General features: G+C 35.8%; 1 protein-coding gene across 1 annotated transcript; it reads left to right on the forward strand.

Moving 5' to 3' along the window:
- Nucleotides 1-7,681: 7,681 nt before the first annotated feature.
- Nucleotides 7,682-9,900, forward strand: LOC145639711 (soluble inorganic pyrophosphatase 1-like). The gene is made up of 9 exons (XM_081691032.1): nucleotides 7,682-7,793; nucleotides 8,238-8,378; nucleotides 8,491-8,519; nucleotides 8,696-8,761; nucleotides 8,871-8,978; nucleotides 9,163-9,228; nucleotides 9,312-9,432; nucleotides 9,535-9,616; nucleotides 9,728-9,900. The coding sequence occupies exons 2-9, from the start codon at nucleotides 8,240-8,242 to the stop codon at nucleotides 9,768-9,770; spliced, it is 654 nt and encodes a 217-aa protein (XP_081547158.1). The 5' UTR covers nucleotides 7,682-7,793; nucleotides 8,238-8,239; the 3' UTR covers nucleotides 9,771-9,900.
- Nucleotides 9,901-9,959: the final 59 nt, after the last annotated feature.

A 9,959-nucleotide genomic window follows, 5' to 3' on the forward strand; every position in this document is an offset into this window, starting at 1 on the left:
CACAAAAAGCGTGGATATTAGCCTTCAATTTAGAAATTTTTGATTTTTTTTTTGTCCGGAAATAAAAATTGCGGATACATACGTTTACCATGGTCCCTAATACCGTCCGAGAGTTCCAATGGGTGGGTGGAACCATCCAATTTGCCTTTAAATTAAACGACTAATTTACCGGTTTACAACTTGCACCGGCCGATTTCATTAACTCAAGCCTATCACGAACATTTATGACAACAAATAATGATCATATATGGTCTCAAACAACATTAAATGACCCTGAGATGTATTCCCTAAAATTTCAAGTCTTTTTGACACCAAACCCCAAAACTTCCAAAATTTCTCAAAAAAGGTGGATATTAGTCTTAAATTTTGGAAATTTTTGACTTTTTTTTTTCGGCCAGAAATAATAATTACCGAAATGTTTTTCATGATCCCTAATATCCTCCTGGAGTCCAATCGGGTGTGTGGAAGTGTGGAACCATTCAATTTGTCTTTAAACGGCCAATTTATTACCGGTTTACTACTTGCACGGATTTCATTATTTCAAGCCTACTACGAACATTTATGACAACATATAATGATTATATATGGTTCCAAACGACATTATATGACCCCGAGATGTATCCTCTAAAATATTTATACTTTTCTACGCCGGGCCCCGAAACCACCAAAATTTCTCAAAAAGAGTGGATATTAGCCTTCAATTTTCAAAATTTTTGACTTTTTTTTCGCCCGGAAATAAAAGTTGCCGAAATGTTTACCATGGTCCCTAATACCTTCCGTAAGTCCAATTGGATGGGTGGAACCATCCAATTTGCCTTAAAACGACCAAATTACCGGTTTACAACTTGCACCGATTTCATTAATTCAATCCTACCGCGAACATTTATGACAACAAATAATGATCATATATGATTTCAAACGACATTATATGACCCCGAGATGTATCCCCTAATATATTTCAAAACTTTTCGACACCGGGCCCCGAAACCTCCAAAATTTCTCACAAAGCGTGGATATTAGCCTTCAATTTTGAAAATTTTGACTTTTTTTCGCTCGGTAATAAAAATTGGCAAAATATTTACCATGGTCCCTAATGCACTTCGGGAGTCCAATTGGGTGTGTTGAACCATTCAATTTGCTTTTAAAGAACCAATTTACCGGTTTACAACTTGCACCGATTTCATTAACTCAAGACTACCACGAACATTTATGACAACAAATAATGATCATATATGGTTCCAAACGACATTATATGACCCCGAGATGTATTCCCTAGAATCTCAATGCTTTTCGATACCGGGCCCCGAAACCTACAGAATTTCTCAAAAAGCGTGGATATTAGCCTTTCATTTTGGAATTTTTAGATTTTTTTTGGCACGGAAATAATAATTGACGAAATGTTTACCATGGTCCCTAATATCCTTCAAAAGTCCAATTGCCTAGGTGGAACCATCCAATTTGCCTTTAAACGACCTATTTACCAGCTTATAACTTACATCGATTTCATTAACTCAAGCCTACCACGAACATTTATGACAGCAAATAATGTTTATATATGGTTCCAAATGACATTATATGACCCCGAGATGTATCCCCTAGAAATTAAACACTTTTCGACACTGGACCCCGAATCCTCCAAAATTTTCTCAAAAAACGTGGATATTAACCTTCAATTTAGAAATTTTTCTCTTTTTTTTTGCCTAGAAACAAAAATTGCCGATACGTTTACCATGGTCCCTAATACCGTCCGGGAGTCCCATTGAGTGGGTGTCACCATTCGATTTGCCTTTAAATTAAACGACCAATTTACAGGTTTACAACTTGCACCGATTTCATTAACTCAAGCCTACCACGAACATTTATGACAACAAATAATGATCATATATGGTTCCAAACAGCATTATATGACCCCCGAGATATATTTTTCTAAAATTTCAAATCTTTTCGACACCCGACCCCAAAACTTCCAAAATTTCTCAAAAAACGTGGATATTAGTATTAAATTATGGAATTTTTTGACTTTTTTTCGGCCGGAAATAAAAATTGCCGAAATGTTTTTCATGGTCCCTAATATCCTCCGGGAGTCCTATCGGGTGTGTGAAACCATTCAATTTGTCTTTAAACGGCCAATTTATTACCGGTTTACTACTTGCACGGATTTCATTATTTCAAGCCTACTACGAACATTTATGACAACATATAATGATTATATATGGTTCCAAACGGCATTATATGACCCCGAGATGTATCCTCTAAAATATTTATACTTTTCTACGTCGAGCCCCGAAACCACCAAAATTTCTCAAAAAGAGTGGATATTAGCCTTCAATTTTCAAAATTTTTGACTTTTTTTTCGCTCGGAAATAAAAGTTGCCGAAATGTTTACCATGGTCCCTAATACCCTCCGGAAGTCCAATTGGGTGTGTTGAACCATTCAATTTTCTTTTAAATGGCCAATTTACCGATTTACAACTTGCATCGATTTCATTAAATCAAGTCTACCACGAACATTTATGACAACAAATAATGTTTATACATGGTTCTAAATGACATTATATGACCCCGAGATGTATCCCCTAGAATTTCAAGACTTTTCTACACCGGGCCCCGAATCCTCCAAAATTTTTCAAAAAGCGTGGATATTAGCCTTCAATTTAGAAATTTTTGTCTTTTTTTTTGCCCGGAAATAAAAATTTCAGATACGTTTACCATGTTCCCTAATACCGTCCGGGAGTTCTATTGGGTGGGTGGACCAATCCAATTTGCCTTTAAATACAACGACTAATTTACCGGTTTACAACTTGCACCGATTTCATTAACTCAAGCCTACCACGAACATTTATGACAACAAATAATGATCATATATGGTTCCAAACAACATTATATGACCCCGAGATGTATTCCCTAAAGCTTCAAGTCTTTTCGACACCGGACCCCAAAACTTCCAAAATTTCTCAAAAAGCAAGGATATTAGTCTTAAATTTTTGAATTTTTTGACTTTTTTTTCGGCCGGAAATAAACAATAATGCCGAAATGTTTTTCATGGTCCCTAATATCCTCTGCGAGTCCTATCGGGTGTGAGGAACCATTCAATTTGCCTTTAAACGGCCAATTTAATTACCGGTTTACTACTTGCACGGATTTCATTATTTCAAGCCAACTACAAACATTTATGACAACATATAATGATTATATATGGTTCCAAACGGCATTATATGACCCCGAGATGTATCCCTTAAAATATTAATATTTTTCTACGCCGGGCCCCGAAACCACCAAAATTTCTCAAAAAGAGTGGATATTAGCCTTCAATTTTGGAATTTCAAGACTTTTCGACACCGGGCCCCGAATCCTCCAGGACCCCAAAACTTCCAAAATTTCTCAAAAAGCGTGGATATTAGTCTTAAATTTTGGAATTTTTTTACTTTTTTTCGGTCGGAAATAAACATTGCCGAAATGCTTTTCATGGTACCTAATATCCTCTGCGAGTCCAATTGGGTGTGTGGAACCATTCAATTTGCCTTTAAACGACCAATTTAATTACCGGTTTACTACTTGCACGGATTTCATTATTTCAAGCCTACTACGAACATTTATGACAACATATAATGATCATATATGGTTCCAAACGGCATTATATGACCCCGAGATGTATCCCTTAAAATATAAATACTTTTTTATGCCGGGCCCCGAAACCACCAAAATTTCTCAAAAAACGTGGATAATAGCCTTCAATTTTGAAAATTTTTGATTATTTTTTTTGCCCGGAAATAAAAGTTGTCAAAATGTTTACCATGGTCCCTAATACCCTCCGGAAGTCTAATAGGATAGGTGAACCATCCAATTTGCCTTAAAACGACTAAATTACCGGTTTACAACTTGCACCGATTTCAATAATTCAATCCTACCACGAACATTTATGACAACAAATAATGATCATATATGGTTTCAAACTACATTATATGACCCCGAGATGTATCCTATAGAATTTCAAGACTTTTTGACACTGGGCCCCGAAACCTCCAAAATTTCTCAAAAAATGTGGATATTAGCCTTCAATTTAGGAATTTTTGACTTTTTTTCGTCAGCAAATAAGAATTGGTGAAATGTTTACCATGTTCCCTAATACCCTTCGGGAGTCCAATTGGGTGTGTTGAACCATTCAATTTGCTATTAAATGGTCAATTTACCGGTTTACAATTTGCACCGATTTCATTAACTCAAGCCTACCACGAACATTTATGACAACAAATAATGTTTATATATGGTTCCAAACGACATTATATGACCCCGAGATGTATCCTATACAATTTCAAGACTTTTCGTCTCCGGGCCCCGAAACCTCTAAAATTTCTCAAAAAGCGTGGATATTAGCCTTCAATTTTGGAATTTTTGACTTTTTTTTCGCCCGGAAATAAAAATTTCCGAAATGTTTACCATGGTCCCTAATACCGTACAGTAGTCCCATTGGGTGGGTGAAACCACCCAATTTGCCTTTAAACGACCAATTTATCGGTTTACAACTTGCACCGATTTCCTTAAGTCAAGCCTACCATGAACATTTAGGACAAAAAATAATGATCATATATGGTTCCAAACAACATTATATGACCCCGAGATGTATTCCCTAAAGCTTCAAGTCTTTTCGACACCGGACCCCAAAACTTCCAAAATTTCTCAAAAAGCGAGAATAGATATTAGTCTTAAATTTTGTAATTTTTTTACTTTTTTTTTCAGCAGGAAATAGAAATTGCCGAAATGTTTTTCAAGGTACCTAATACCCTCTGCGAGTCCAATTGGGTGTGTGGAACCATTCTATTTGCCTTTAAACGGCCAATTTAATTACCGGTTTATTACTTGCACGGATTTCATTATTTCAAGCCTACTACGAACATTTATAACAACATATAATGATCATATATGGTTCCAAACGGCATTATATGACCCCGAAATGTATCCCTTAAAATAGTAATACTTTTTTATGCCAGGCCCCGAAACCACCAAAATTTTTCAAAAAGCGTGGATATTAGCCTTCAATTTTGAAATTTTTTGATTTTTTTTTCGTCCGGAAATAAAAGTTGCTGAAATGTTTACCATGGTCCCTAATACCCTCCGGAAGTCCAATTGGATGGGTGGAACCATCCAATTTGCCTAAAAATGACCAAATTACCGGTTTATAACTTGCATCGATATCAATAATTCAATCCTACCACGAACATTTATGACAACAAATAATTATCATATATGGTTTCAAACGACATTATATGACCCCAAGATGTATCTTATAGAATTTCAAGACTTTTTTTACACTGGGCCCTAAAACCTCCAAAATTTCTCAAAAAACGTTGATATTAGCCTTAAATTTAGTTTTTTTTTGACTTTTTTTTCGCCCGGAAATAAAAATTGCCGATATGTTTACCATGGTCCTTAATACTGTCCGGGAGTCCAATTGGGTGGGTGGAACCATCCAATTTGCCTTTAAATTTACCGGTTTACAACTTGCACCGATTTCATTAACTCAAGCCTACCACGAACATTTATGACAACAAATAATCATCATATATGGTTCCAAACAGCATTATATGACCCCGAGATGTATTCCCTAAAGTTTCAAGTCTTTTCGACACCGGACCCCAAAACTTCCAAAATTTCTCAAAAAGTGTGGATATTAGTCTTAAATTTTGGAATTTTTTGACTTTTTTTTCGGCCGGAAATAAAAATTGCCGAAATGTTTTTCATGGTACCTAATATCCTCCTGGAGTCGAATCGGGTGTGTGGAACCATTCAATTTGCCTTTAAACGACCAATTTAATTACCGGTTTACTACTTGCACATATTTCATTATTTCAAGGCTACTACGAACATTTATGACAACATAAAATGATCATATATAGTTCCAAACGACATTATATGACCCCGAGATGTATCCCCTAAAATATTAATAATTTTCTACGTCGGGCCTGAAACCACCAAAATTTCTCAAAAAACGTGGATATTAGCCTTCAATTTTGAAAATTTTTGATTTTTTTTCGCCCGGAAATAAAAGTTGCCGAAATGTTTACCATGGTCCCTAATACCCTCCGGAAGTCCAATTGGATGGGTGGAACCATCCAATTTGCCTTAAAACGACCAAATTACCGGTTTACAACTTGCACCGATTTCATTAATTCAATCCTACCACGAACATTTATGACAACAAATCATGATCATATATGGTTTCAAACGACATATATGACCCCGAGATGTATCCTATAGAATTTCAAGACTTTTCGACACCGGGCCCCGAAACCTCCAAAATTTCTCAAAAAGCGTGGATATTAGCCTTCAATTTTGGAATTTTTGACTTTTTTCGCCCGGATATAAAAATTGGCGAAATATTTACCATGATCCCTAATACACTAATTCGGGAGTCCAATTGGGTGTGCTGAACCATTCAATTTGCTTTTAAATGGCTAATTTACCGTTTTACAACTTGCACCTATTTACCGGTTTACAACGGCCAATTTAATTAACTTGCACCGAACCCGAATTGAACTGAAATTGACCGAAATCCGTTTTAACCCGTCAAAACTCGAATTTAACTCGACTTGTTACGAACCTGTCCTGAATTAAATCCGACCCGAATTTTAACATACATATTACTTACCAACCAAAAATTCAACCCTATCTGTTACTAACCCAACTCGAAATTAACGACTTGTTATTTACTTGACCTGAATTCAAACCAAATTTTCCCGACCCGATTTCAAATCATTGTAAATGCAATTTAGACCACATTATCATTGTTGATCAAAACATTTTGTCTTGGGAGACCAAGTTGGTCCAGGCCAGCAAATGAAAGGAGCATCATCCTCAAATTTAAGAGTTAAATATAATATATATTTGTTGTATGGTCAAAGGAGATAATTAAACCCTTGAAATCTCGAATTAAACCCAACCTATTGTTCACCCGACCCGAATGTAACCCGACCTAAACCCGATCCAAACCGGATAAGAAGTATGACCTGACGTGACCCGACTCAAGCATGACCCAACCCAAACCCGACCCGCATAGGTTATGAAATTAATCTAAATTGACCCGACCCGTTTACCTGAATTGAGTCAATTGACAGCTCTAATTGTATTCCTTATTATTTAGGCCTTCAAATACAAGTGTTCATTTAAAAAAAATAAACAAAATAAGAATCTAGTTTTTGATATGTAAAACAATTAGAATTTTTTATTTTTTTTTTATGTAGTCGACTTTATTAATATTACAGAGTACAAAGTTGTGTAAATACAAAGTTGGGTCTAATATTAATATTATTACATATTCCGTATAAAGTTTAAATCTTTACGGAATATTTTTTTGCAATGATAGAGAGTATGCTAATAATATTACATACTCCGTATATTGGATGTCTTGGAAGGAAAAGAAAATAAGAAAAATTTGTAATGCAGAGCATGGATGGAGAGTGGAAACCCATTAACAGAAGACTAAAAATCGCAATAATAATAATAATAATAATAATAATAATAATAATAATAATAATTTTGTTAATAAACTTAGCATATGCCAAGTTAGCTGCCAAAATGATTGATTTGACAAAGTCATATTTAAGAAGATGAGAGGTGCCACCTTATTTCTGCATCCTATAATTTCTCTTGTCATTCCACATCTGATTCAACTTTTCCAAGCAATTTAACTACCCTTCATTCTTTCCCTCTTTCTTTTTCTCCTTAAAATCTCTGTTCTAACATCATTTTTATCCTCCTCCTAGCATTCTCTCCTATACAATTTGTTAAGATTGCAGGTACTCGTTGCGTTTCATTTAGATGATCTCATGCATGTTTGTATTGCTAGAGTAGATGATAGCTAGGCACGGCTGTGACACGGCCTTTAGAGCACGATCACAACAATCGTGTCGTGTCATCCATCTTAGGGGGTTAGGCTCATGGAACACCAATGTGATGCCTTTCTTTAGTGTTCTGTTATTGATGTTTGGTCATGTAGCTCCTGTCGTGTCTGTGCCAATCTGTGTAAAACGCGATCTAGGCAGCCCCACCGAGCCTGCCTACATGCTTACGACCAACCTTATTTGTATATATATTTCAAGTTAAATTGTATTTTCATACAGGACTCAAGAATTGCTTAGAATATCATATGAAAGACTACTGACAAGAAACATATATCTACATCCTAATGTACAAATGAAAAGATTACTACTTGTCCTAACATCATTCTAAATGTTTATCAGAGATGGCTGAAGAGACAATATTGGAAAATGAAGAGATGGTGTTCCCATCACCACGACGACCTGCCAAATTGAATGAACGAATCCTTTCCACGTTATCCAGGAGATCAGTCGCGGCACATCCATGGCATGATCTTGACATTGGTATTATATGTGCAAATGCTAGCTATCACTGTTGAAAAAGATGCAACTTATCTAGTAACAGCTAATCAGTGTTAAGTTGAACTAATTAGCTGCTGCAAATTTCTGGTTGCAGGACCTGAAGCACCACAAATCGCCAACTGTGTAAGCTTTATGTCCTTGCAAATTTCAGATGGTTGTGAGTCTCTGAAGGGGCAGAAAAAGATTAACATTTCATTATTTACCAAAAAGTCACAGCTTTAGAAGTTTAGATTTAAAGTCAGCATTCAGAGTCTACAAAGATCTGACATTTGTTTCCTGGTTTGGTATATGATATACAGGTTATTGAGATCTCAAAAGGAAGCAAGGTCAAATATGAACTTGACAAGAAGACGGGAATGATAAAGGTAATACAATTATTCCAATTACGTTACTGCTATAATACATGATGTAGATTTTTCAGTTTTCTCTGTACTTTTTGAACTATAAATATTTTCTTGCTGAAATTTTTTACAGGTTGATCGTATCCTATATTCATCCGTTGTGTATCCTCACAACTATGGTTTCATCCCTCGCACATTGTGTGATGACAATGATCCTATTGACGTCTTGGTCCTCATGCAGGTAGTTCAGTTTGCCTAAAAAGACATGAATACAGCTCATGCAATTTTGTAAAACACAATACTAAATATGTGAATCTGAATTCTAAAAAGAATCATCTACAAAAATTGTAGAAGTAATGAAATATAAGAATTATATTAACATGGGTCAATAGTTCTATACTGATGTTGACATTGGATATGAACAGGAACCAGTCCTCCCTGGCTGTTTTCTGAGAATTAAGGCCATTGGATTAATGCCCATGATTGATCAGGTACAGACCGATCTATGCTTAACTCGATTCCTCAGCTGTTTCTAACTTCAGAAATTTCCTAAACATTAGCCTAAATGCTGCAGGGTGAAGCAGATGACAAAATCATAGCCGTTTGTGCTGATGATCCTGAGTACAAGTTTTACTCAGACATCAAGGAACTTCCTCCCCACAGACTTGCAGAAATTCGCCGTTTCTTTGAAGACTGTATCCTTAAACTAACCAAAACAAACACTCTCTTTGGATATTTTCTGTATTCTTTTTTGTTTGTTATCTCTGTTTAAGGTTTCCTCAACTTCTGCAATATAGACAAGAAGAATGAGAACAAAGAAGTTGCTGTCAACGACTTTCTGCCTAAGGAGGCAGCCTTTGAGGCTATCCAGCACTCAATGTAAGCAATATATATCCTGCCATAATATTTTTACCCGTAGCTGATCAGGTCTATAATAATTTTCTCTCCCCTTTTTCCTCGTTAACGAATTTTCTTGCCATCTGCAAGCAGGGATCTGTATGGTGAATATATTATGCACACTCTGAAGCGGTAGATCATATGCAAGCCCGGTTCTTTGAGCATTATTCAGAGATTATAAGTTTTTCTACAATGTTTAGCAACTTAGAAAAGTTTACTGTTATTGGGTTAAAAGGCTTCCTAGAGTAGGAGCTGATAATATCTGATATATCTCCCATTCACTATAAGAATGGCAATATACTCCCTCAAACTAGAGGTCTGAGAC

Source organism: Chenopodium album, chromosome 7 (assembly GCF_948465745.1).
Source record: "Chenopodium album chromosome 7, dcCheAlbu1.1, whole genome shotgun sequence".
Classification (NCBI taxonomy): Eukaryota; Viridiplantae; Streptophyta; class Magnoliopsida; order Caryophyllales; family Amaranthaceae; genus Chenopodium; species Chenopodium album.